This window comes from Aspergillus mulundensis (assembly GCF_003369625.1).
Source record: "Aspergillus mulundensis strain DSM 5745 chromosome Unknown scaffold_0, whole genome shotgun sequence".
NCBI classification, from domain to species: Eukaryota; Fungi; Ascomycota; class Eurotiomycetes; order Eurotiales; family Aspergillaceae; genus Aspergillus; species Aspergillus mulundensis.
The window spans coordinates 167,834-193,573 of NW_020797888.1; the positions used below are offsets into that span (position 1 = coordinate 167,834).

Below are 25,740 nucleotides of genomic sequence, written 5' to 3' on the forward strand. Positions count from 1 at the left end.
ATCGCTCTTCCTCGAGAAAAGCGGATGAATAATGAGAAATGATATGCCTTCGCTCACCCCTCAACTTTGTCCCCTTAATGCAACAATGGCTGGCGGCAATGCCAAGACAAAAGGAACCTCCAACCTCTTCGCGGAAGGCACCTCCGCCCCTCCTGTCTCTTCTCTCTCTCCCCACCTCTCATTCTTTCCGCAGACCTTCTCGTCGTCAAGTGCGTCCGGATGCCGGTACCAAAAAAAAGGTCCGATTCAATACCCAAGCGATCTAGTCGACGTACACAATGTGAGTACCAACGCTTGCTGTCAATGAAGCAAGTCTGCAAAGCGGCTAGATGCGACGGGTAGTCCGCCTTTAGTTATCGTCTGGCCTGAGTGATTGCTAATAAGCCATGTCTCCCATCTAGGCAAGCGAGTCGTCTTCCTGTGACCCTTCACTGAGTGACCCCTTCCAAAAACATTCAGTCCTTTGGGGGTCTTCTCACAAAACATTCCTCCCTGTCCTCAAATCCCTCCTGCAGTTTTCAAAGCATTACGCCGTTTGCCTGGGGAAACCGAGATATGAAAGGTCACATCAAGGACTCTGCTGCGAAAGTTCGAGGCCACCAAGTTGCTGGATCATTCCGAGGAGAAAACCATTATGGCTTCACTCGGGGCAGCGGCCGGGAGATTAATTAAACAGGCATTGGGCGATGAAGAATTACGAAAGGCAATTTCAGATTCAGAAGCTACAAATCCACGTCCAACAATCGCTGATCTATTTGGCAAGGTCTACGCGGACCCCTGGCGCCACTGGAAGGACGTGCCTGTTTCCGGGAACTGCGACGATGAAGGCGGAATCCATGAATACGACAGCTACAAACTTCAGCGTAAACAAACGACATGGATTGAATTTCAATTGATGTCGAGGAATGGGATCGGTAGCCCAACAACATATATACACTCAAGCACTCGCACGCTCAAAAACAAGATTCACTTCCGCATCTAGAAGTCCTGGCGGGAGGCTTCCTCAACCTGCTGGCGAGCATGGCGCTTGGCCTTCTCACGGTCAATGAAGTCCAGGCCGCGGGTCTCAACCTCGCGGTCGATGAAGGCGCCGGCGAAACCAGCGAGGAGCTCCTTGGCGGTCTCGTGGGACTCGGGCTTGCCTGTTGCACATCATCAGCCCTGTTTGTTTATTCGGGTGGCGGGAAGAGACGATGGATGGACGCACCGTTACGCTCGCAGTGCTGCTCGTAGGCCTTCATGGCTTCGAAGGAGGCAGCGCCGGCGATGAGCTCGTGGGAGAACTTGGCACGGTGCTCCTCGTTGCCAGCATCGAGGTTGTTGAACTCCTCGTAGGAGCGGGACTGGTGAGTGTCGCCGTCTGTTGAGAGAAAGGCAGGTTAGTGAGATGACTTGAAAGCGCGAGTTGAAGGTTGAAGCTCACCGAACCAACCCATGATGTCTTGAGTGATGTAGAAAGAGGTGAAAACGTTAAGAGATGGTAGAGGATGTGATGATGTCTGAAGAAGAGATTCGGCGTCCGGGACAGGGGCCTTTATACCCCTCGAAGCGGGGTAGCTCCCAGGTCGTTTCGAGCCGGAGACTCGGAGACCGAGTTGACTTCAGGAGTCCGCGGTCAAGCCACAGTTGCATCATGGGCACAGTCACAGCTGAAGTGCGATAATAATAGCCCGAGGCGCTATTTTCCCAAGCTTTGGTGGGCCATGTACGGTGGGCCAGACCCAGCGGATAAGATGCGGCCATTGGACAGACAGAGGGCTAAGACTGGCTAAGACTGGCGTGAATGGCTTAGCATTGCTGATCGCCCAATTTTCGATCCAGAGGCCCCGTCAGAGCCAGATAGGGCTCTAGGCAGCAGCGTTCTCTGCAACGTTGTGGTGTCTCACCGTATGACTGAGCCACAGAGGGAGAATGGCGGTGGCGAGAGAGCGTCGTTTCAGCTTGTGGACTTGGTTTGGATTAGGTACCTGTGAGCTGATGATGGCATTGCTGACCACCGGTGCGTTCTCATCGTCTGGCAGTTCTTCTCACGGTCAGGCCTTCGCGGTACCTTCCACGGTCCCTGTCCACTGTGACCGAAGACCTCGAAATTTCGATGCTACTCGTGACTACGGAGATCCATATTGTACGGAGCAACAATGACATTATTGAACTGTGGCGCTGCACTATCATCAAGGTCCCCTCCAAGCTCCATGAGACCCATAGCAACGCCTTACCGCCACCCCTCCCCCTCACCGACATCGCAACCATCAAGTCTCCGATCAGACTCAGCTCAGCTTCCCATGTCTTGAAGTCCGAGTCCATCAGTCGTCACTCACATCTCCCTCAACTCATCATGAGCAGCCTTCTTCTCATCCACCAAGTCCTCAACCTTCTCCACGCCGCTAAGGCCCAGCTCCTCATTAATCCGCGCCATCCGAGCACGATCCGCCTCCGCAATCGAGTCGGAACCACCCCCAAAGTAAATATCGAGTTCCTCGAGCGTCTTGTCCTTGGTCTCAGGGGCAAACCACCAAATGAAGGCGCCGCCAAGCGCACTGAAGATCGCGAAGAAGATGTACGTGCCGTATTTCATGCTGTTCAGCATGTCCTTGGTCGTCAGACCAATGACGAAGTTGAACATCCAGTTTGTCGACGCGACGATGGACACGCCGCGGGAGCGAGCGCTGTTGGGGAAGATTTCTTGAGCGAGCACCCAGGAGACGGGACCTATAGATTCATCCTCATTAGTATGATGGGTCAGGACGAAAATGCCGGGAAGTGATGAGAGGCGACGTACCCCACGAATACGCAAAGTTCACCGCAAAGAGCCAGATGAACGCGATAGCGACCCATCCCTGCGCCTTGTACAAGCCTTCATTGAGCGCCCAGTCGTCCTGGTATAAACCCTCGACGGTCGCGACGACGATGTGGCAGCAGAACATGCCAGCGGCACCGATAATAAGGAAGGTCTTGCGTCCGAACTTGTCGAGGAAGAGCACGGCGGGGAGGGTGAAGATGATTTGCAGGATACCTGTCACGCCGGTGGCGAGGAGGGTCTGCTTGGACGAGGAGAAGCCGAACGAGGCGAAGATTTGCGGCGCGTAGTAGAGGACTGCGTTGATACCCGTGAATTGCTGGCAGATCATCATTCCTGCACGACGCCTGGCATTAGCTTTTGCTGAGGGAAGCCAGAGGAGGGGAGAGAGCATACCACATCCAAGAACCAACCGCTTAAACATGTTCGGCGCAAAGAGGGCCTTCCACGGCGCGAGCTTTCCACCAACCGCAACGGCCTCGCGGTCCGATTCCTCATCAAACATGACAGCGGCCTTGATCTCAAGCACCTCCGCCCTGATAAGCGGATCGTTGGGGTCGAGCCTGCGCAACTTCGACAGCGCAATGGTCGCCTCTTCCTCTCGGTGCTGGGACATGAGCCAGCGGGGCGAGAAGGGGAAGAAGAACATGCCGAAGAAGAGGACCCACGCGAAGAGAATCTGCAGGGCGAGGGGGAAGCGCCAGGCGATGGTCTTCTGGCCGAGACAGGTGTGGCCGTGGGCGGTTTCGTAGTCGAAGGAGCCGTCGGCGAGGTAGGGGTCGCTGAGGCCTTCAGGGTTGCAGGTGGTGCCGCCGACGAATTGCATTCCTGGCAGATGTTAGCAAGTGATAGAATGTGAGGATAAGACGACGGGTTTACCATAGTCGAGCCAGAACGCCACAGCTGTTCCGATGGTGATGGACAACTGCTGCAGCGAGACAAGCGAACCACGCAGCTCAGGCGGCGCAATCTCAGCCTGGTACAGAGGAATGACCTGTTCACCGTCAGCACATCCTACACTAAACTTAGACAAATAGGCATACATGACTGAACATGCCAATCCCCAAACCACCAATAATACGTCCAGCAAAGAAATACGCCGGCGTCTGCGCACCAGCCTGAAGCCCAGAGCCAAGGGTGAAGACAACAACAGCCACCATCATCGAATACTTACGCGAGATCCTGTCGGCAAGATACCCGTTAAACAGCGCACCCGCCCAAGCACCAAGCTCAAGCGCCGACACCAGCCATCCCTGGATCGTTGAGCCCATGAGGCCAGGGAAGTGATTCTGGAAGTTCTCCATCACAAGAACAGGACTCATCACACCCTGATCGTATCCGTACATGATACAACCGAGCGAGGCAAAGGCGCAGGTCATGAAGACGTAGGGGTTCTTGAGCATACCCGCCAGACCGTGGGGTTTCTCCGCATTCGTGCGGCCGACGACGGATTGGCTGACGACCATCTTGACTACTTTGGCCTCTCAGTGAGAGCAACGTATGCAGGGAAGTGTGAAGACGGCTACGGGAAAGAAAACAGCAAGAGCTGTCGGAGTCGCGGGGATGGGGCCCCATATATACCCAGGGGAATGTTCTGGTCTTTGAGTCGCACCATCAACTTTTTTCTCCCTCGGACGCTCTAGCCTCTGCTGGGGTCACTCGCGTGGTCTCCAGGGAGGGGACAAGTCGGCGGGGGCCTATCAGGTGTTCAAGAACTGGATAACCCCATCTGGGGAGATGTGGGAAACGAGTCAGACAATTTCTCGACCTCCCGGGCCCAACACCAGTTCCGGATGAAAGGTAAGCGGAATGTGAACCAGACTAGGATCAGACAGCAACAGCACGAGTCAACCACCAGACCCCCAGACCAATGTACCAACGAGTCAACGCCGCCCGTGACTCGCAAGTGTGGCAGGCAATATATGCCAGCCGGCTTCGGCCCAATCCCGGCGTGCACAACCAAAGCCGGTTCGGCGTAGTCCTTGATCAAGGGCTCCTGGCTCGAGTTTTGACCACAGCCAACGGGCAGCCGTGGACGGCATTGGCTACTGGGCGTTCCGAGGGATGCCTAGCGCCGTCGAGGGCAGAGGCCAAGGAGTGCCACGACCAATTGAGGGACGGGGTATGTGACAAGCGTCTACTAATGTAGCTTGATGACGCCAAGTCGACCTGGCGGCGCCATCTCGGTGGTTCGGTTCTGGTAGTGACGCGGCGTGGTTGTGGGATGGACTCGGGGAGAATGGGCTCGGTCATATGACTCAGGGGACGTACGGAGGTACCTCAAGGTCTGGGGAAGCGCGCCCTATGCGGGGAGGGCCCTCCTCTAGTACCTATGTAGATTGAGGCTTTCCGGGATACAGTAAGCCTGGACAGTCTCGATATTCTCAAGTTCGTAGACTTTCTCGGGGAGAAAAACAAGCACTGGCAAGCACACCAAGAGTTGGTGGCGGTGGCTTAGCGTGCGAAGACAAGAAAGAATTGACACACAGAATTTAGAAAAAGGAGACGCGGAAAAGAGATCAGGCGGTTTCGCCAGCTGGTGGTTTCTCCAAACTCCAGACCAATCCCCAGGCTCCGACTCCAGTCTCCGGACTCCAGAATTTAGCCCCAATTGGGGGTTTGTGCCGATATCCGGTGCCCTAAGTCAAGGATCGGAGATGACCCGATGGAAATGTTTTATTACTCTGTTAATTTCTGTAAAACATGTCGTAGAAAGCAACACTACGAATCCAAAATGCGGCAATGCCTAAGGTCAATCCGCCTTGTCCACATGCACCGTTCGAATCCTCCCCTTCATAAAATACTCAGCGTCCAGGGGAGCATCCTCAACGAGTTCACGCCCGTTCTCCAGCTTCCAGGTCCGAGCAGCGCCAGCCTGCTGTCCCCGAATGACAGGCGAGGCCCACCGCACGGCCCCAGCTGGCGCAACACTAAGCGCCCGATCCTTGATCGAGACATGAATCAACTCATGCGTCGGGCGCTTCTCGGAGCCAGCCTGGGCATACGCAAGGGGTGTGCGGACCGACTTCCCACCCAGCAGCCCCTCGAGGGTTCGAGTGAAGCTACCGTGTGGGACTTTGCCCAACTTGGTCGCCCACGTGGTATCTGCCTCGATCTCCCGGGGGGGGTGGTCAAAGAGATACTCCTCGATGTCGAAAGCGAGCTGGTTGTGCTTCGTGCACTGCGCTATCATCCAAGCCAGCGCGATATTCGATAGCCGGGGGTCATCGCCACCCCCGCCGACGTCCGTATGCACCCCAGAGAACCAGACCTGGAGCATCTCCTGTCCGTCCGGGTTATCCGGCTCGGACCAGAGCGTCGGCTGATAAGCTGTTCGCTCCTCGTCCAGCGCGAGCGCATGATACGCATACTTGACCTCCCTCGAGAGCTGCGTATTCCGGAACTCCAGCTGTTCGCCATACCACTTGCCCAGCCAAGGCTTGTGAAACGCGACCGTGTCCCAGACGCCAATAAGCTCGACCGTGAACCGGGGAAGCGGAGGGCGGAATCCCAGCTTGCGTCGCTCCTCGTCCGTGTATCCTGCGATCTTTTTGTCATAAAAGTCCTTGTACACGTTGGAGAAGTTGTCCATCCCGCGATTCGTGAGCAGGCCCCATTGTGTCACAAGACCCGCGACAGCGCGCGCCGTGTATGCGCCTCGCGAAAACCCGAAGAAGTAGATCTTGTCGCCGTCGGCATAGTTGTCGACCAGGAAGCCATACGCGGCGCGGACATTCGCGCTGAGACCGACGCCAGTGACACCTGTCCAGTCTTGATTAGTATTGGGAAGTGGACTGGGGAAGTTGCACTGTGTAACTGTACCTCCAAAGTATTTGTCGCCCGTCCCGGTCCCCACGCCCTTCTGGTAGTACACGATCTGGGGAATCTCGCGTCGCACACCGTTTTCCTCGACGATCGCGCTAGGACTGAGCGCTCGCGAAAGTCGAGTTACGTTGGACGGAGGCTCGCTCACATCATCGGTTGAATCCTGCCACGTCCCTGGGACTGTTGGTATGTGATGTTCCGCCAACGTTTAGGACACTTACCATCGCAACAGACAATGAGTCGCTTTGCTGTCATGTTATCTGAATCTCACCAATTATTCGAGTGACTGGAGGATAATTTCCCATCGCATCGCGTCAGGGTACGAGCTCGTTCTTAAGTCTTCAAAGTTCAATCTGGGGCTCAGCTGACGCCGCAGGGATAAGCTGCAGCCAGCTGAAAATCATGGTTCGAACACGAGATAGCGCGTCATGACTATAGCAATTTTGAGCGAGGCAGGGTGGCTGTTCACCAAACAGAATCAATGCCAGGGCTTGGCTGCGCCGTGGCGCGGTCCCTATCGCGGTCGCGACTCGTGTTGCTGCTGTAGCCAAGCATTTGGTGTAACACCCCAGGCCATGTATTGATCAGAGGGTCTCAGCCAAAAAAACTGGCTCGTTACGAAATGGTTACCGAGCGTCGAACGAACTGAACTGTATGGTATACGTACGCGGCTTGGTGCTGACATGCCCACGAGCGGAATCGTAGCGGAAATATATATCTGTGCCGGGTGGGAAGCTCTGCCTGTGCAAACCGGAGGAGCAGTCGCCCTCGCTATGTTGACGTCAAGCATTCATCTGCCGACCCATGGAAGGACATTTGTCGACTACGTGCATACACGACAAGGGAATTTTCCGATTCACTCCAGGCCCGTACTTCCCGATGGCCCATTCAGATTCAACAGCGGGTGATCAGCCAATGATTCCCAGAAGCCGATCTCAAAGTCCATGGGAAGCGAGTTCGTAAAACCAGGCCATTCATCCATCATTGGATCTGGCAGACGAGGAGCGTAGTCCGTCTGCATTGTCTCGGACATCGCGGAGTCTATGAAACTTTGGAGCGCATGTGTGGCCTTGGCCATCAGGTCGTAGTTTGGATCGCGCGGCTGGATTATAGACCCTGCTTGCAACTCTGCTGCGAGGACGGTAAGGTGCTGGAGCGCCCTGGGACTTGGGGAATGAGGGGCATTGGTTGGAGTGGACCGACGATTCAGCATGGCAAGCAACAGAATTCCTGCAGCAGGGAGGCCATAGTACGCTATCTGCACAGTGTTAGACTCACCATAAAACGGGAGCTTTGGACACTGCATACCTTCCAGACAAGACTGGTGCCAGAGTTGACTAGCCGATCTCGAAGAAGGATCAAGTCCACAACGATCAGGACCATCTCTTCTGCAACCTCAATTATCGGAGGGTCCGGCTGCGCTGGAGAGTCGAGTTGTAGCAACTGGAGCAAAAACAGTACATGAAGATGATTCAAGCGCACGGCTCCGAGGAAGTCTCCCTCAAAACGGTCCAAGGCCCGAGCTCGTGCCCTCAGGCTGCCGCAGTGCTGAAAGTGGCTAGGGAGTAGCCGGAACTGCTCGTCAGCCCTTAGTTTGATTTCCCTGCTCGTTTCAGTATTGGTCAAATGTTGCGAATAACAGGTAAAGGAACTCACGAAGCCCTTTCTCGGAACGCCACAGTGCCTCCAGAGTGCTCGCGATGAAGATACAGAAGGTCTTCCTTCAAAGTCGCGCACAACGCAGTCCACCGAGACTCAGCCATAAAGCTAGCTTTGGTATCAGGATCCCAGTGGCAGACATTGGTGTCGGATGCCTGACCAGAGCGAGATACTGACAACAGCCAGACGTCAGATCCCGGCGAGCAGCATGGAACCTGGAAATGACAAAAATGCCTGTTCATACGCGGAGGCCGACCGACAAATATGGCAACATTCTTGTCCGCAGAGTATGCTCGTGCGAAAACGGCCTTTCGCATTTCTGCAACAAAGAAGGGTGGGCCAGGGTTACCGTCAGGTAGCTTTTCGTGATACCCCCTGGCGTAAATGGACGATATCAAGTCGCCTAGTTTCCGCCACGATGAGTAACCTGGACTCTCAGTAAGAAAGTTATCGTATGAGATACTTGACGTTCAGACTTACTCTGATCACCATAAACATGGGTGTGCAAAATCCAGTTCTCATACTGGAGGAACACCTGGAGATCATTCAAGCAATCAAGTGACAGGGATAGTTCGAGTGCATAATCGCAAGCCCTGGTGCAAAGCCTCCTGAGTGTATATCTCCTTTCGTCGCTCGCGTATAGCGATGGAAAGAATGGCGTATCTATCGCGGCACGGGTAACAGCAGCTAGGAAAATGCCCAACATCTCCCAACGCAAATCATGGTCGATGAACTGAGCACAGAACTCGGGAAAAGTCGGCGAATCCAGTTCCAATGGTCGCCCCGAATTCGTGAGGAGATTTCTTGCGTTGAGGACGTGCCAGTCGTCTGACGTCGTAGGTACAAGGAGGTTGATGGCATCGATGCAGTGTTGGATGATGCCACCGGTCAGTGAAAGATTCGCGCCGCTGGTGAGCCATACCTTAACCAGCTCCTTCATGCTGGGGAGAGGGAAGGCATCGAACAAATTGCGGAGCGACTCGGCGCCCTGGTGGAGCAGTAGTTCATCTTCAGGCTGCGGCCGTGCGGCTGTTGCAAGGGTCGTTGTTGTTTCCTCTCGCGAAAACGTGCCGGAGGCATCGGGCGCTGGCGGGATGTGGTTGAAGATGACAGAGTGACTGGAAGATCCGACATAGCCTGGGTTTGGATAACGGTTGGGAGGGGTGGCTGTCGGGGAGGAGGTGGTCGGCGTGGTAGGATAAAGGTGAACAGTATTGGCAATGCTGCGACATTGTTAGATGCGATCATGCGACCCGGCGGGAGATGGCCATTGATCGCACCTTCCCCGTGGCCCATCCGTCTTCCTCCTCTTGAAGGGGGCGGTGCGGTAAATGCAGCCTTCGACTTTGTTGCCGCTTCTGCAGCGTTTACATACTGGCCGATCATGATCGCAAGCCAGCTTAGATTTTCTGCATGGTTCACAAGCTGCCTGCCTTGATGCCATTGCCCTCGGTGTGATGGGAGAGGTCGGAGAGGAGAGATCGGAGAATTGAGATTTGGGAGAGGTCGGAGAACCGGAAATCCGGAGTCTCGGAGTCTCGGACCGGAGTTAGCCCGGAAATGCATTCAGCAACACCACTCCACTCTAAACCACTATTCATTCTCGTATCTCTTGTGATTTATCATACAAAGCGTTCTACACTAAGTCTCGGGCTTTCTGATCCCGCAGGTACTCGAGCAATGGCCCCTGCGGTGCATCTTCGCGATCCATGACCACCTCGACCATCCTCAATCCTTTTCCCTTCCGAAGCCTTTCGTCTTCCAACACCTTTCGAAGCTCACCCCATGTCCTTACCGATGCAGTAAATGTATCGCTTCTCGCCCCGAATAGTTTCGGTGCTTCCAAGTACCTCCACCGTCCAATGTCATTGTACACCTGTTTGCGACCGTGGATACACCGCTCGATGGTATACCCGTCGTTGTTGATCAAGAAGACTACGACGTCGAGGTCAAGCCGGATAATTGTTGCCATCTCCTGGGCTGTCATTTGAAAACTGCCATCGCCAATGAAGAGAACGGTTCGCGCATCGCTTATACCATGGTAAGAGGAGGAAGAAATGAGCTCTTCCTGCGCCAGCGACGCTCCTTGGGCTGCAGGCAACATATACCCAATCGAAAGCCAAGTCACAGGTGTGAAGAGTCGAGCGTGCTTGGGCAGGGCCATCTCTCTCACCCCATGACCGGCTGTTCCAGTTTCACCAAGGACGATGTCGCCTTGTCGCAGGAAGTTTGCTACCAACCGCCAGACGCGATCCTGCGAGATAGACTCCTCCACTTTCGCCGTCGAGAAAGAAAGCAGGGAATCGCGCGGAAGGTCAGGATAAGGGTCATAGCGGGAGATCTTGTTGAGATCAAGGCACTGGGCAAGACGCGTGATAACGAAGTTCGCGTGGACATCACGGATTACTTCGGTGCCAATGTTGACCTCGTTGTCCGTGAAGGAAATCGTTTTCTCCACCTCGGGGATGCTGGAGTAGCCGTAGCTATTACTTGAGCTGAGATGAGGCCCGAAGAACAGCACAAGGTCGCACTGGTCGAAGAGCTTGGTGACCGCAGGGGAGTCGTAACTACCTCGATATATTCCGTGGAAATTGGGGAGGGTCTCGTTGAGAAGACCCTTTGCAAATCCGGTGCACCAGGTTGGCCATCCGGACGAGGTGACAAGAGCTTGGACGGCCTCCACTATTCCCATAGGCCTGCTTTCACCGTCGACGAGCAGAATCGGATGCTTTGCGTTGTAGATGCGGTCGATGATTCGAGCCAGAATTCTATCGCTCTTCGAACTCGGTGATACCGCATCGAGTTTAATGGAGTCGAGCAAGCCAACTTCTACCACCTCGGCACCCACCAGGTCCACGGGGACTTCAATATAAACCGGGCGGCTTTGAACGAGACACTGGCGCAAAACGTCGTCGATCTGGCGAGGAGCGGTACCGGCATCCCATATTTTTGCCTGGGCTACCGTGACCTGAGCATAGATATTCGCGAACCGTCTAAATTCTCCATCATTCAGAGTGTGATGGAACAATTTTCGACCTTCCTGCGCCGCCCTTGCCGGCGTACCGACAATATGCACAACTGCCGCCCTTTCAGCATATGCTCCTGCAATGGCATTCACAGCTGACAGCTCTCCGACACCAAAGGTGGTGATGAGTGCCCCCACGCCTTTGATGCGGGCATACCCGTCCGCTGCATATGCTGCGTTGAGTTCGTTTGTGTTTCCGACCCAGCGTAGACCGGCGGGCTCAACGTAGTCCAGCAATGCTAGATTGTAGTCTCCTGGAACACCATGAATGGAACCAATGCCCAGCTGGCGGAGACGATTGAAGAGGTATTCAGCGAGAGATGTGGATGGCATTGTGAGTGGCAGGAAAGTTGGGAGATATTCACAGTGGAATTAATCAAAGCTATATCCAGGTTTCTGGGGGCTATATGTACTCCAACGTCGGTAGTCCTGCCACAGCGCCATTTCGCCCCCCATCGGCGTGATATACTCCGGTAAACTAAATGGTCGTCAAGCATGCGGTCTGCAGCAACGGCGTCGGCCTAAGTCGGGGTGTTCGGACAGAGGTCAGGCTCACTCCGGTTACTCCGAAACACGCAACGATATTGGATGAAGATAAGAGATGGGAAGATCTCCAGGTATATAAGACCCTCAGGAAGCATGGAGACATGCAATTCTGCTAAGCATCCAATGGCTCGCCTACAGATTACCGACATCGAGGCCCTCCGGGCTAACTCGGCGCCGTTACCCTTGACCGTTGCGCCAGTCACATCCTCAGACAACTTCAAGTCCCACTATACTCAAAGTCACCAACTCGCTAAACGTTGGGAATCTCATTTCAGCGCTGAAAGCCAACATTTCCAGGGCTCTGAATTCAAGCAAACTTCCAGTCCAGCGGGAAAACGGAGGATCATCACCCTTGGGACAGGACGGCCAACAGCCGAGTACTATCCCTGGGAGTCACTCAGTTTCAAGGCGCACGATGTCTTGACCGAGATCAGCAATGGCACAGGCAACCCGTACATAACCACGGAGTGCACTATTCCCAAATACGGCGATGCATACAATCTCTCCGTCGGCCTCAACTATGGCCGGTCAGCCGGCTCGCCGCACCTTCTCCGATTTCTGACAGAACACATTGAACTCGTCCACAATCCGCCATACCGCGACTGGGGTGTGTTCCTCTCCTGCGGTGCAACGGCTGCATTTGAAGCAGCACTGCGGATCTTTTGCAACCGAGGCGACACTATCCTCACGGAACGTCATACTTATCCTGGATCTCTTGAAGCCGCAGTGCTAAACGGACTTCAAGTTTACGCTGCGGATATGGACGCTGATGGCCTTATACCCGAGGCTTTGGAGGGATTACTGATCTGCTGGGACAAGTCTCTGGGTCCCAAGCCGAGAGTCCTGTACACCATCCCGACAGGCCAGAACCCGACAGGGTTCAGCCAACCCACTGAGAGGCGAAAAGCGATCTACAATATCGCCGAGAAGCACGATCTCATCATCATCGAAGATGACCCGTACTACTTCCTCCGATTGGGCGACTACACACCAGGGAAAGAGTCAGAAATGTCCGCTAAAGTATTCGCAGACGAATCAGTCCCATCGTATCTATCCCTCGACACATCCGGCCGGGTTGTCCGTCTCGACTCCGCATCCAAGATCCTCTCCCCAGGACTACGCGCAGGCTGGGTCACTGCATCGTCCCAAGTAATCGACAAGTTCCTCGCATACCAGGATGTCACAACAGTCGCCGTCAACGGCCCGTCACAGCTGATGCTCTGGTCTCTCCTCGACTGTACCTGGGGCCACGACGGGTTTGCGAAATGGTTGGTCCATCTCTCAGCTGGGTATCAGCGGCGCCGCGATATCATGCTCCGCGCTTGTGATTGCTACCTCCCACATGAGATTGCGCACTGGGTCCCACCTAGATACGGCATGTTTCTTTGGATCAGTGTTGACTGGACAAAGCACCCTACTTTTGAGAACAATCTCTCAAGCACTCCACGGACCGCGGGTGTGAATCCGGATGGTCTTGATCACGAACTCCAGACACTAGAAGCCCGCGTTTTGGCTGAATCGTTGGAGGCTGGTGTTCTAGTCGCCAAAGGCTCCCTGTTCTCTGCCGCTAGGAATGTCGGTGCTCAAAGGGAGCTGAACTTCCGGATGACGTTTGCGGCGGCTGAGGAGGACGATTTGGAGGAGGGTGTACGGTTGTTTGGGGAGGTGCTGAAGAAAGAGTTTGGACTCACGGGTATTTCAGCTGTCTAGATGGTTCCGTGGATCAAGGAAGAAGCTCTACTGCTTGATGTTTCCCAATATGTTTCCATATGTACATGCTCTATTGACCATGCACCTGCTTGCTCTATGCCAGAACACTAAGCCTTGGTCCATAACTAGTCAGCGCTATGCAGAAACTGCCTGCATGGCGCTATGAGCCCTCGAATGGGGACTTCGTAATCCCGCTCAGCAACGCCTCCAACTCCGCAATATCCTCCAGCCTCTCCAACCCCAGCACAAGCTCTTCGATCTTCCTCTGCCTCTCCTGCGTAATCAAGCCCCTCGTAAACATGCGAAACTTATCCACAATCTCCCCATTCGTCAACGGCGGATCAACGCCTTTCGCCGCCCCAACAAACGTCGATATCAACCTCCCATCCTCAAACTCAACCGTCGCCCGCTGCGACATGAGATTCTCAAACTCCTCCGTCTGCCAACACTCCGTCTTCCCAACCAGCTCCCAAAGCTCCTCACGATTCAAATTGCTATCCCGGAACTGCTCAGCAAGAACCTGCCCATCGAGCAACTGCACCGCCGCAACATAAGCACAACTCATCTGCGCCCCCGTCGCAGTCAGCGGCCTCTTAGCAATCCAACCACCATGCTTGAACGCCGCCTCCGACATCTCAAACGTAATCTTCTTGATCCTTTTCAAATTCTCCAGCTGATCCGGATACTCTCTCTGCAAAGCAGCCATCGCATCAATACTCCCATGCGTCCCCGCCATAGCCGCATACGGCTTGACGCGAATATTCTCCGTCTGCCAGATCTCACCTAAACCCTTCACAATCTCCTCCTCGACATACGGCGGCTCCTTCCCACTCCCCTGACTGAACGTCCCCAGGAACCCGCCATACCGCTCCTCAAAGACATTCTTGATACCGCTGTACCCGCCGGCCGCTAAAAGCGCTCCAAAAAGGCCATTCCGCGCCGCGAAGCCGTGCTGCATGCGCTTTGCGTCGCTGCTGAATTGCGCGGACATGAGCCCGCACGCCTGCGTGCATGCTATCCCCAGCGCATCCTCGATTTGGTCTGTCGGGAGATGCAGGAGTTTGGCCACGGCCGCTGCGGCTTGCGCGTGCCCGAAGACAACGCCCGAATGCCAGCCGCGACTGAGCATGTGGCTCCCGTACAGGGCGAGGCCGACGCGGGGACCAGTTTCGTAGCCGGCAATTGTTGCGAGGAGGAGGGACGATCCGGAAGAGACGGGGCCGGTGCCGGTAGAGCGTGCGTTTGAGGCGGCTGCGAAGAGAGCGGGGAGGACGATTGCGTTGGAGTGCACGGGGGCGAGGGAGTGCCAGTCGTCGATCTCGAAGCCTTGGATTGCGGTGCTGTTTAGCAGCGCGGCGGGGAGGGGGCTTATTTTCTGCTTTGCTGTTAGATACCCATACTTCTCCCATTCGAGAATGGTAGGAAAGGGAACGGAACGGGATGTACCTTGTCATATCCCCAGACCGGGCAAGGGCCCTCGCCTTCCATGCCCAGAACGATACTTGTCGCTTTCTCGGTCCAGGGGAGGTGAGATGCGACAAGTGCGCAGCCTACTCCATCGAGGATGAGATATTTCGCTCTGGTTTTGATGTCCTCTGGGATGTCTTCTAATGTGAGGCCTTCGACCCATGAGCAGAAGTGCCGGGTTACGCCGGGCTGGGTATCATTGTCATTCGCCATTCTGTATTGTTGACGATGCTGATTCTCTGACAAGTGTTCGTGGAAATGTCAGGGGGTGCAGAATAAGGCTCGATCTCTAGTGCTTATATATTGCGCCAGTCAACCAGGCAACGACGGATGCTTCGTTAACGCCGCTAACACCGCTGTGCTTCGGCGATACCGGTACTCGAGGCAGGAGCTTATCTGACTATGAATGGTACCCATGGGATCTCGCGAATTCTTATCGGTTTTCCAAGATCTCTTGTTCGCAGATCTCAGATCGAACGTCATAGTTCCTTGAGTGTAAACTTGACGCCATTGCGGACCGATCACGATGGATCGGCGGTCGATCGGTGGGGGTTGCCCAGGCCCTGGGCTTCCTTCGTCGGAGCTATAGCGGCATACTATTAGATCCAGTGCTTTGAACAGCGTAAACACTTGGAGGTGACGGAGATTTCGCCCGAGGCCATCGTTTTCCCGGAGTCCTTGGAAACAAAGAATCTCAAGTCCATAACTCTGGCCACAGTCAGTGCCGTCAGTGCCATCAGTCGCAGCGAGAGCTTTCTCTCTCCATGTGCATGATGTGATACGCCAGAACCCCACAATCCGTCGCAGCAATCACCAGCTAAACATGGATAACCCTCCCAACATCAAACCCATTCTTCGCCTCATTCTTCATCCACGGCAGCACATATCCCCGCTGATTAGCCACAACCCTGATACCCCGTTCCCGAAACTCCGTAGTGTAGTGCGTATGCCCAAAGACCCAAACCCTGACTGGACTCCTCCTCTGAAGTTTGGTGAGCACATCGGTGCCAAAGGCAACGCTCCAGGGGTTCTTCTCATGTTTCGGTTCAGACATCCGTTTGAGCGAGGGCGCATGATGGGTTATGACAAGAACGGATCTGGATTATTTCTCGCTCTGGCCGTCGCCTCGGCTCTCAAGCTGATTCTCCTCGCTGATTGAAGAAATCTCAGCGAGTAACCATGGAAGATCGGATGTGTGAGCTGCACAGTGGCCATCAACACTCCACCCTCTAATCTTCTCGATGTCCTGAATCTTCATCCGGACCATATCCCTGCACCAATCCGGAATCCGCGACCACAGCGAGCATCCGAGGACCGTAACACTCGACTCGGGGATATCAAATCGTCGCTGGTTGAGGAGGACAAGTCGGCCATTCATGCACGGTTCCTTTTCAAGGCGTTGAGCCCTCTCCAGTCCAGCTGCAAAGGTATCGTTGTAGAACTCATGGTTGCCCAAGACAAGGAAAACAAGCTCGAATTGGTCGGTCTGCTGCTTGAGAAACGCGCGGTAGTTGTCATACTCCACGAGACGGCCCACATCGCCAGCTAGAACGAGATGCTTGGCGTGTACCGGTACGGGGATCTTGAACGAGGTGTATTGTTGGTCGATTTCGAGATGGAGGTCGGAGAGGACTTGGAGCGAAGCGGATGGCGTGGAATCTTTCCTAAGGAGAGACCGGATCATCTATTGAACATGCTGTCTTCGCATGGTGCTTTGGGTGTTGTAGGTTATTACAACAAAGATCTCACTTGTTTACCTACGGGCGCGCCAAGATTGCATGATTGGCGTATTTCGACGCCCGGACCAAGTTAAATAAGGCATTAAGGCAACAACGCTCCTCATGTGTACTTCTAATCAGCCAGCAGACCTTCTGACTTACAAATGGGACATTGCTGTTGACAGAGCACAGTTTGTCAAATCTGTCAACAAATACAGTGGTCCTGGCAAAGCTCTGGATAGGTTGCCTGTCAGTCCGTTATAATCACAAGCTGCAAGCCAGAGCCAGAGGTCATGCAGCGTATCCGAACAAGACAGCCGTGTCTATATTTATCACTCGAGAGTGTCTTGTCATTTGAAAGACAAAAGGGGTTAATACGAAAGCAGCTAGCGAGATATCCTCGGTAAAGTCAAACCCTGATTTAAAAACCTGGGGTGCAGATTGACAGATGGCCCTGTCTACGGACAAATCCAAGGATAGCATCCCATGTCTCACCCCTCGGCTACTCTAACCAGTAACCACCCCTCGCACAGTTCGTATGTCCCAATGTATTCCATCCACCTCGTAAACCACGAGATCATTGCGCCTGTGTCACTGTGATCAGGGCATCGGCCATCGATGTCTTGAATTTGGGGTATCGACCGAATACGAGCGGCCAAGGGCGCCGGACATCTCGGCCCCAATCGATATTCGCCGAGCCTCAAGCCCGGTTCAGCCTCAATCATATGTCATTGGTAGACATTCCCGGACTGAGACAAGAGCCCTCGTTGCAGGAATTGCAAGCGAAGGGACGTGCATAGGGGACATAGCTGCGTAAAACATCGCCGGATTGGGTGTTAGATGAAGCCATCGCACGGGTTTATGGAGCAAAGGACGGCAACTTGGTCCCAGAATAGATTCGACAATAATGGGAGAAATCGTATTTCATGAGTTAGAGCGACTGATTGTCTCAGTAGTTGTCCTCGTGCTCGTGGATTGGTGGTTTTCGACGGTGTAGAGTTGGGTAGGGATAGACGCAGGAAAGACAAAAGAGGGATGGAGCAGTCCGCCCCTTTCCCTCAAAAGCTATATAACCCAGCAATGGCTCGATCGAGTGTGCAATCTCCAGTTATCCATATCTTGCCCCCAATCAATATCAATATCAATATCCAAGCCAAGATGCACTTCCTCAAGCTCACCTCTCTCCTCTTCACCCTCGCCCTCACCACCCTGGTGCAAGCAGTCCCAGCGCCCTCCGCCTGCACCACAATCTACCCAGCCTTCGCGCGCGTCGACGCCGCGCAACCCGTCGCGTCCTACCTCCCCGGCTTCAAAGTCTCGCAAGAAGCCAACGGCGCCAAGAAGCAAGACACCTTCATCGAATTCAGCGTCCCCCAAGGCGTCTGGGGCTGCACACTCTCCTACAGCATCCCCGCCGGTGAACCGGTCAACACCGTCGGCCTTGCACCCGTCGAGGTGTTTTCCGTTGCTGGCCCGCTGAGCCGCTCGCCGCGGGGCATCGATATCTCCTGGGCGTATTGTCCCGCCCCGATTAGTATGGTCGGGAGTGTGAAGTTTGAGTCGGGCGCGACGAATCGTGTCATTAATAGCTTCGCTTGCAAGACCAACATGGCATACCGCTTGAGTATCTCCCAGGGGTATAGCGCGAAGACGAGTGTTGAGTTTGCGCAGCGGGCGGGTGTTGGGTTGAGGATGACGTACAATTGCTGATATTGGTGTGTTTCTTATTCTGGACGGATTTGATTTCTGTTGTTTAGTTGCGTTGCCGGGTCTTGTTTGTGTGTTAGTCCGCGGTTGTACCAGCACATAATCAGCTAATGCATATATTAATTCACGGGTCATTGAGAGCGAATGACAGCTCAAGTGCCAGCCGTAGCATGCCAGGTCCAGTAGTATTTGACATCCCTCGGGATACGGACAGTCTCCGGTCTGAACGTAGACCCCAGACTATTACCACCATGTAGTCAGAACGTGCCATCGTTGACGGGCGAATGTGGCTCATCAGGTACACCCTCAGATTCCAGCAAGCGTTTCGCCAAACAACCGGGTCTTGGCCGATTGCTGATCTCGCGAAAGACATTCTCGATGCCCCCATCCTCAGGTCTGAAGACGTCTTTGCCGGTTTGTTCCAGCGACCCCTCGCGTTCCTTGGTCTGGTCAATTAGAATCTGCACGATTGACGCGGCCTTCTCTGACTCCCAGAGTCCGTCTTTCGCTGGCATGCTGGAGTGCCTGAGAAGCCCGAAGGCATACTCTCGCCGTTCGCGATCAGGGGTCTTGAGGCACATAAAGTACAAGATTGCAACGAGTTGCGATGATAAAGTAAACGTCTTGGAACTCTGTTCGGTACTTCCCATTGACAGAAAGGTCTCGAGGTCACGCAGAGTATTCCGCAGACTGTCAGCAGGTGGGCACGGGCCGAATGTGTCGTTGGGGATGTTTTCCAGCAGAACAGAGTAGTACATCCTTGCCTGGATGCGGAGTAGTAAAGCACGAGGCGGGATGTTGTCTGGTTTTACGAGCGACTGAAGGAGGGCCGAGTAAGCGAAGAAGAATCGCTCGAACTGCTGGTAGAGGACGAAGCGCTCGCGCAGTAAGTCCCTAGGGAGCTCGTCGGCCGGTTTATGCTTGTGCGCGACGTGCGCAATGATATGGTGCATCAGCCAGTTTTCGAGCTTTGTGAGAACTACTTCCGCTTCGTCGATGGTCGTCAGTTGCGATGGGACGATGTGCGCGAACCCTGCTGTTTCGTCTGACGTGACGAGGTTCAGAATGGGCATGCGCTCGTCATCGAATGTACTTGCGTGGATGTCCAGGCGGGAGAAGAGGGAGGTAAGCTGTGGGAGCAAGTCATCGCTGGCATTTGCAGCCATTTGCGCTTGGCAGCGTTTCAACAAGTACAGCCCGTTGTCCAGATGCTTCGTCGCGGTAATGGAATCGCCCATGAGTGTTTCAAACGCAAAGAAAAGGATGCTGCAGATAAGGGCTATATCCGCAGAGGCATCCGGTGATCGCAGATAAAGCCGTAGTTGTCGGTGGCATTTTCCGATCCGCTCCATAGCTGCACTAGACGCGCTCATCTGAATTTTATTCCCGCCCTGCAGGTAATCGCGATATAGCGATGCAAGAGTGATAAGGGCATGCCGGATGACCGGCTGATGATGCGACCGCTGCAAGATGAGATTCGTCCATAGCGTTGGGTCGGAGAAGCTCGAGAGCCCACCGGCTGCTTCACATATGTAGAAGTGCAAGAGTTGACGATCGGCTTGACTCCCCGGGATCTTAAATGGGAGGTTATAGACCGTGATCTGCTGCGGGCGAGTCTGGGCCCGCACTCGGGTATCGTCGGCTTCCCCGGATACTGCAGCTGCAGGTACAGGGGTGGGATAGCCCTCGCAGCGCCGGCCAGTGCGCTCGCAGTTGCGGCAGCTAGGCTTCCCTTCGTCACACTTGATCCGGCGTTGTCTGGCAGTCGTCAGTTGGAGCCGCAATTACGTAGGTGGAAGCTAGGGGCTCCGTACTTGCAGGTCGCGCAGCCCGTGCGGACCTTGGGCATGCTCTTCCGTGTGGCTTTTCTCATCGTGCCTGCCGCCGGCGTTGGTGTCGCTCGTATATTTTCCGCATCAGCCATAGCGGGGGTCCGTTTTCTCTTATTCGTCGCCGGTGCCTGTTTGCGGCGCAGTTATGAAAAGAGATTCGAGACCATGGAGATCGGGAGAAGGGGCGGAGTTGGGGGCGGAAGAGTCTCGCTAAAATGTACGACACCCGCGCTTTTCCGCTTTAGGAAATAGGGTCAGTCGGGGAGGAATCACTACGCAGCGCGGTTCCTGAGGCTCAGATCAAGCTTATTTTCGATGAACTATACGAGTTTCGCTGCGAAGATGCCCTTAAGAACTGTTGTTAGGCAGCAAAATGGCTATAAATACGCCCTCCGCGACGGCAACACACTCAACCATCCAGTCATCAAACTTCTCTCATAATGCCCTCTTTCATAGAACTGACCCTGTTTTCTCTCCTGCTCGGCTTTGGTGCGAGCACCACCCTGCCCCTCCGACGCCGCAGCACCAATGCCACAGCCCCCATGGTCTCAACTGAATACGGCACCGTCTTCGATGTCGAAGCCACGATCGGCGGCCAGACCTTCCAGCTCCTTGTCGACTCCGGCAGCAGCGACCTCTACGTGATGAAAACCGGCTTTTCCTGCCTTGACAAGGACACCGGTCTCCAACTCGCCGAGGAAGAGTGCGGCTACGATCTCAATCGGACGTATAACATGTCCGACACATACAAGGAAATCCCAAATCAGATCTTCGGCATCCAGTACGGCGCCGGCATTGCAAGCGGCGTCATGGCGTATGAAGATGTCACCGTCGCAGGCGTCACCATCCCCCAGGCGCGGATCGCAGTGGCCGACAAGTCAACGCCCATGGGCGACGGCGTGAACTCCGGCCTGCTGGGACTGGGATACCCATCACTGACCTCCGCGCACCCAAGCAACATCACCGATAACACCACATACTGGTTCAATCGCCTCCCGTACAAGCCTATCCTCTTCGAGATGTACGAGCAAGGCCTCATCGAGGAGCCGTACTTCGCCCACGTCCTTGCCAGGAGCGCACTCAACGAATCGGGTCCCGCGTTTGGAGGATACGTCTCGCTAGGCGAACTGCCTCCCGTGAAGCACGACGACAGCTGGGCCGTTGCCCCCGTCGAGATCATGAACAACATCCCGCTCAACTTCACCTCGAACAAGCGGACGCGCTCCTACTGGGCGACGACGCTCACTGCCTCGCTGGGCCAGAACGCAACGCACACTCGCGCCCGCACCAACTCATCCTCGTCGTCTGCCTCAGCACCCTTCCAAGCATTCTTCGACTCCGGAAATCCCCTCTCATACATCCCAGCGCGCATTGCGGACCCTCTAAACGCGCTCTTCTCGCCTCCAGGCATCTACGACAAGACACTGGAAGCCTACGTCGTCGACTGCAACGCCAAAGCCCCGTCAACATTCAGCTTCACCATCGACGGGCATGTCTTCACGCATGACCCGGCCGACCTCATCTACCAAACGGGCGAAGACCTCTGCATCTCGGCGATCGGGAACTCCGATGAGATAAGGCTGATGGAGAATCTGCAGCTGAACATCATCGGCGTCCCGTTTCTGAAGAGTGTGGTTTCGGTGTTTGATATTGGGAAGAATGAGATGCGGTTTGCGAGGCTTTTGGAAGATGTTAGTGGTGGTGGGAACGGTACGGCTAATGGGACTGATGCGGCTGGTGGTACGGATGAGTATGTACCGGGAAATGATGCTGGGAGGGTAAGCCTTGGGCCTCTTGGTCTGATTGGATCTATTGGTGCTCTTGTCTTTGCTTTTACCTTGTAGTTGGATCTTTTTGTCGTTGGCAATACGCGCACGGAATATAGAGAGCTATAGCGTTCTTCCTATGTCATTTGAAGATGAGCATTAATTGTAATTATCATCCCACATCAGTCTCGCGGCTTCTGACTCGGAGGTCGGTCACTGCATATCGCGTATTACTATTATTCTGCCAGTAAAAGAACATCCGGGGACATCTTCGTGATCAGGCGTCGGTGCCTTTGTGGTTACATTCTTCTGATTCCCTACTCCCTATTGCACATGTGCCATTTGAGCCGTCGATCATGGCAACAATGCTGACTATCACCTCTTGACCGCGTATTTCCTATTATAAGTACCATTAATCAACAGATATTGAAGATCCATCCGAAGGATCGTTGAAGCCTGGTTCTATTCACTGCCGAACCTCGGAACCACACTGCCCTTTCTACGGTCGAACCACAAAGTCCAGAGCTTACTCCAACCACGCCTCAACAGCCGTACTCAACGCCTCCTTCATCCACGGCTCCTCATACCTCACCCCCGTATCAAAACCATGCTCACCCTCATGCACCACCATCGCAATCCTATCACCCCCCGGCCTCCCCTTAAAGACCTGACGCGCCCTCTCCACAAACGGCACCGGATGAGCAACAGGAACAACACTATCCTGCGCCCCATGAATAACCGTAATCCCACCGCGAGGAATCCCCACATCCGGCCCCTCCAACCTCCGCACCGGGAACAAGAGATCCTGACGCCCCGACCCCTCCGAACCCCTGACGTACCACGCCCCAATCTTCCCGTGCTCAATCGCCGCACACATCACGCCCAGCCAATCCGGCTGAATGAGCGACGACACCGGCCCGCATTCCGGGATCGCAGCCTTAGCAAGCGCCTCGTCGATAACTGTTTCAGGCGTACTCAGGCCGAACGGAAGGCGCTCTTTGCCCCGGGTCTCGGAGAACTCCGGCGCGCTGGGGTCAAGAGATGGATACAGCGCGATCGTAGCGCGGATCTCGGATGCGTGGGTGAGCGATGTGTTTACGGATAGAAGACCACCTGCTGACTCGCCGGAGACAAGGATACGGTCTAGATCAGCCTGCGTGGGTGTGTTGTGTGTCGAAAGGAGACCGCTAAACGCGGGGGATTTGAGCCAGGCCCAGAAGTCCTCGATGTCGTCGTATATTTCGAGGCTCGTGGCTTGCGGCATGAGGCGGTAGTTTGGGCTGACGATTATGGCGTTGTGGGACAGCGCGAGGTCGGAGAGCCATTGCGGCCAGAAGTCGTGGTAGAGCGAGTCGGCCATTACCTGCTGGGTTAGTACAGTGGTTGTAAGATGGGTGGAAGGTGCGTACGAGTCCGCCGCCATGAAACCGCACGATAGTCGGTCTTTCAGCCGTGGCTGGTGTCTGCGGAACGAGGACATCGACGCGGATGGCATGGTTGCTGATGCGCTTATATGTCGCCTGGATGAGGTCGAAGCCCTTGAATCTGGGGTTGGTTGGGTCGAAGGTGGCCATTGCGAGAGCTGTTGTAGGTGTTGTTCGTTGCCGTGGAGAGCAGAAGAGGGAATTCTGGCGGGGGAGACGTGTGCTTTATACCGCCGTGTTCCCCGCTGACTCTTTCTTTGAGCTGTCCAATTCTGCAGATCAATTCCCTGTCCCTGTCCCCACAGCCTGCCGGCTTACCAAGCGGCTGAGCAGCAAACTCTCCGACACAACGGCAGGATCGAAGTCCTAGGCAGCAGGCTGACTTATATGACCCTTTCCTTGACGGCGTCATCCGGCCTTCTTGCAATGGAAGCCGCCAGATCGTCATGTCCATGCTGCTGACGGGCTGAAGTGAGCGTTGTTTCACCCCGGGCCTCCGCTTACCTACTCTCTTAACTTACGAAAGCTTACTATGTCCATATAGGCTCATTGCTGAAACTGACACTCCATTGAACTATCGTTGAGACCAAGTCCACAGTCTTCTCGATGGGCGTGACAGAGACGAGAATGGAGACCTTAGCCACGTCGCGACTGGTTGTCATGATCTGACTGAGTCCAGAAGGCTCTACCTTGATGAATAAGGGACCCTTGGTATCCAGCTCAGTCGACGCAAAACCTGGTCACACAAGAGATACATGAGTTGCGCCTTACCGATACACACCTCCACCAAAGACTCATCGACACAACCTAATCAACCCGAATACAAACCTTCCCCAGCGCCCCCTTCTCCAGCTCCTTATACGCATTCAGCACCTCATCCCTGCTAAACCCAAACTCCTGCTCAACAGGCAACTTCAGCTTCGCGCGATCCGCAAACGTCACCAGATCCTCAAGCATACACTTCGGCCCGATCAGAATCCCCCTCACAACAGCAGCCTTGGTCAGCGTAAGCTGCAGCACATTCGGCATCTTGGCCGGATCCACATCAGCCAGGTATCCAATGACACTGATATGCCCACCATACGCAAGCGCCTTGATGCTTTGCTCGATTGTGCCGACACCGCCGATCTCCAGGATATGGTCGACGCCCTGGTCGCCAATGAGCTCGAGCGCGCGCGAGCCCCACTCGGGATACTCTTTGTAGTTGATCGTGTAGTCCGGGCCGAACTTGTCTTGGACGGCTTGCAGCTTGTCGTTGCTGGAGGAGGTGAGGATGGTTGTTGCGCCGGCTGCTTTGGCGAGCACGAGGGCTGTTAGAGAGACGCCGCCGGTTCCTGTGTTTATTAGCACTGCGTAAACTTATATTCATGTCTACCTCGTTCATCTCGCGAGGAACGCGGGGAGTGCAGACGTATCGGGGCAAGCCAACATACCCTGCACAAGCACCGTCTGCCCTGGCTTCAGAGCAACATTCCCAAAAAGCCCATTCCACGCCGTAACCCCCGTACAAACCAAACTCGCAAGCTCCGCATAACTCTGCCTCGCCGTCTCCGGCACCCTAACCACACAATCCGCCGGACGAACAACATACTGCGCAAGCACCCCGTCAGTGAAACCCCCCTGCTGGCCCTCGAATCCCCTCGCCGTCCCATAGAGATGCTTGATGTTAAAGTTGATGACGACGCGGTCGCCCTTCTTGAATTCCGTGACGCCTTCACCGACGTCCACGATGTCGCCTGCGCCGTCGGAGCAGGGGATTACGTTGTCGGATACGGGCATGGGGTAGGTGTCTTTTGTGATTTGGAGGTCTCGCGCGTTGAGCGAGACGGAGCGGATTTTGATGAGGACTTCGTGTTTTGAGGGGGTCGGGATCTCTTCGCTGCATTGTTTTAGATCCGATGGCGATGTGCGCTTCGGGAGGCGGAAGACGGTTTGTTGTGGCATGGTGATGGTGTTGCAGGTGACTGTTGTTGTGGGTGATGGTTTGGGTGGTCGGTTGTTTCGTGTGAACTGTGAGGTCGTAGGATCTTCTGATACCCTGCCAGTCTTGTAGAAGTGCAATAACTTTGCTTTTTTATATCATTGAGTAGGGGGCGTACCTGACGTGCTTCGTGACCGTAGAGTGACATGTCTCTGACGTGGACGTGGAGTGGTGCGGCCCGCGTCCATCCGCAAGTAAAGGCACATCAGCCCTGCGTTGAGTCCGCCGGCGGGAAGTTCATATCAATTGTACAACATGTTAGCTACAATAAGCTGGATCGAAA

The 25,740-nt window shown here is 54.7% G+C and overlaps 11 protein-coding genes across 11 annotated transcripts; 2 read left to right on the top strand and 9 right to left on the bottom strand.

The window, feature by feature from the left end:
* Positions 1-978: 978 nt before the first annotated feature.
* Positions 979-4,263, bottom strand: DSM5745_00038 (uncharacterized protein; the record flags this gene model as incomplete). Its single annotated transcript, XM_026742054.1, has 7 exons — positions 979-1,142; positions 1,208-1,360; positions 1,424-1,599; positions 2,319-2,709; positions 2,780-3,625; positions 3,677-3,791; positions 3,841-4,263. 7 exons carry the CDS (start codon positions 4,261-4,263, stop codon positions 979-981), a joined length of 2,268 nt encoding a protein of 755 aa, XP_026607899.1.
* Positions 4,264-5,549: 1,286 nt separating this feature from the next.
* On the bottom strand, positions 5,550-6,877 carry DSM5745_00039 (T6SS phospholipase effector Tle1-like catalytic domain-containing protein; the record flags this gene model as incomplete). The annotated part of the gene is made up of 2 exons (XM_026742055.1): positions 5,550-6,802; positions 6,844-6,877. The coding sequence occupies 2 exons, from the start codon at positions 6,875-6,877 to the stop codon at positions 5,550-5,552; spliced, it is 1,287 nt and encodes a 428-aa protein (XP_026607900.1).
* A 601-nt stretch (positions 6,878-7,478) lies between these two features.
* Positions 7,479-11,639, bottom strand: DSM5745_00040 (uncharacterized protein; the record flags this gene model as incomplete). The annotated part of the gene is made up of 5 exons (XM_026742056.1): positions 7,479-7,880; positions 7,931-8,225; positions 8,279-8,708; positions 8,762-9,504; positions 9,922-11,639. 5 exons carry the CDS (start codon positions 11,637-11,639, stop codon positions 7,479-7,481), a joined length of 3,588 nt encoding a protein of 1,195 aa, XP_026607901.1.
* Positions 11,640-11,975: 336 nt separating this feature from the next.
* Positions 11,976-13,562, top strand: DSM5745_00041 (aminotransferase-like domain-containing protein; the record flags this gene model as incomplete). The annotated part of the gene is made up of 1 exon (XM_026742057.1): positions 11,976-13,562. The coding sequence occupies one exon, from the start codon at positions 11,976-11,978 to the stop codon at positions 13,560-13,562; it is 1,587 nt and encodes a 528-aa protein (XP_026607902.1).
* A 160-nt stretch (positions 13,563-13,722) lies between these two features.
* DSM5745_00042 (MmgE/PrpD family protein) lies at positions 13,723-15,242 on the bottom strand (the record flags this gene model as incomplete). The annotated part of the gene is made up of 2 exons (XM_026742058.1): positions 13,723-14,937; positions 15,009-15,242. The coding sequence occupies 2 exons, from the start codon at positions 15,240-15,242 to the stop codon at positions 13,723-13,725; spliced, it is 1,449 nt and encodes a 482-aa protein (XP_026607903.1).
* Positions 15,243-16,131: 889 nt separating this feature from the next.
* DSM5745_00043 (uncharacterized protein) lies at positions 16,132-16,713 on the bottom strand (the record flags this gene model as incomplete). The annotated part of the gene is made up of 1 exon (XM_026742059.1): positions 16,132-16,713. The coding sequence occupies one exon, from the start codon at positions 16,711-16,713 to the stop codon at positions 16,132-16,134; it is 582 nt and encodes a 193-aa protein (XP_026607904.1).
* A 1,099-nt stretch (positions 16,714-17,812) lies between these two features.
* DSM5745_00044 (uncharacterized protein) lies at positions 17,813-18,650 on the bottom strand (the record flags this gene model as incomplete). The annotated part of the gene is made up of 2 exons (XM_026742060.1): positions 17,813-18,518; positions 18,583-18,650. The coding sequence occupies 2 exons, from the start codon at positions 18,648-18,650 to the stop codon at positions 17,813-17,815; spliced, it is 774 nt and encodes a 257-aa protein (XP_026607905.1).
* Positions 18,651-18,711: 61 nt separating this feature from the next.
* Positions 18,712-20,378, bottom strand: DSM5745_00045 (Zn(II)2Cys6 transcription factor domain-containing protein; the record flags this gene model as incomplete). The annotated part of the gene is made up of 2 exons (XM_026742061.1): positions 18,712-20,212; positions 20,269-20,378. The coding sequence occupies 2 exons, from the start codon at positions 20,376-20,378 to the stop codon at positions 18,712-18,714; spliced, it is 1,611 nt and encodes a 536-aa protein (XP_026607906.1).
* Positions 20,379-20,726: 348 nt separating this feature from the next.
* Positions 20,727-22,130, top strand: DSM5745_00046 (uncharacterized protein; the record flags this gene model as incomplete). Its single annotated transcript, XM_026742062.1, has 1 exon — positions 20,727-22,130. The coding sequence occupies one exon, from the start codon at positions 20,727-20,729 to the stop codon at positions 22,128-22,130; it is 1,404 nt and encodes a 467-aa protein (XP_026607907.1).
* Positions 22,131-22,578: 448 nt separating this feature from the next.
* On the bottom strand, positions 22,579-23,626 carry DSM5745_00047 (uncharacterized protein; the record flags this gene model as incomplete). The annotated part of the gene is made up of 2 exons (XM_026742063.1): positions 22,579-23,415; positions 23,462-23,626. 2 exons carry the CDS (start codon positions 23,624-23,626, stop codon positions 22,579-22,581), a joined length of 1,002 nt encoding a protein of 333 aa, XP_026607908.1.
* A 657-nt stretch (positions 23,627-24,283) lies between these two features.
* DSM5745_00048 (zinc-dependent alcohol dehydrogenase family protein) lies at positions 24,284-25,420 on the bottom strand (the record flags this gene model as incomplete). Its single annotated transcript, XM_026742064.1, has 2 exons — positions 24,284-24,810; positions 24,910-25,420. The coding sequence occupies 2 exons, from the start codon at positions 25,418-25,420 to the stop codon at positions 24,284-24,286; spliced, it is 1,038 nt and encodes a 345-aa protein (XP_026607909.1).
* Positions 25,421-25,740: the final 320 nt, after the last annotated feature.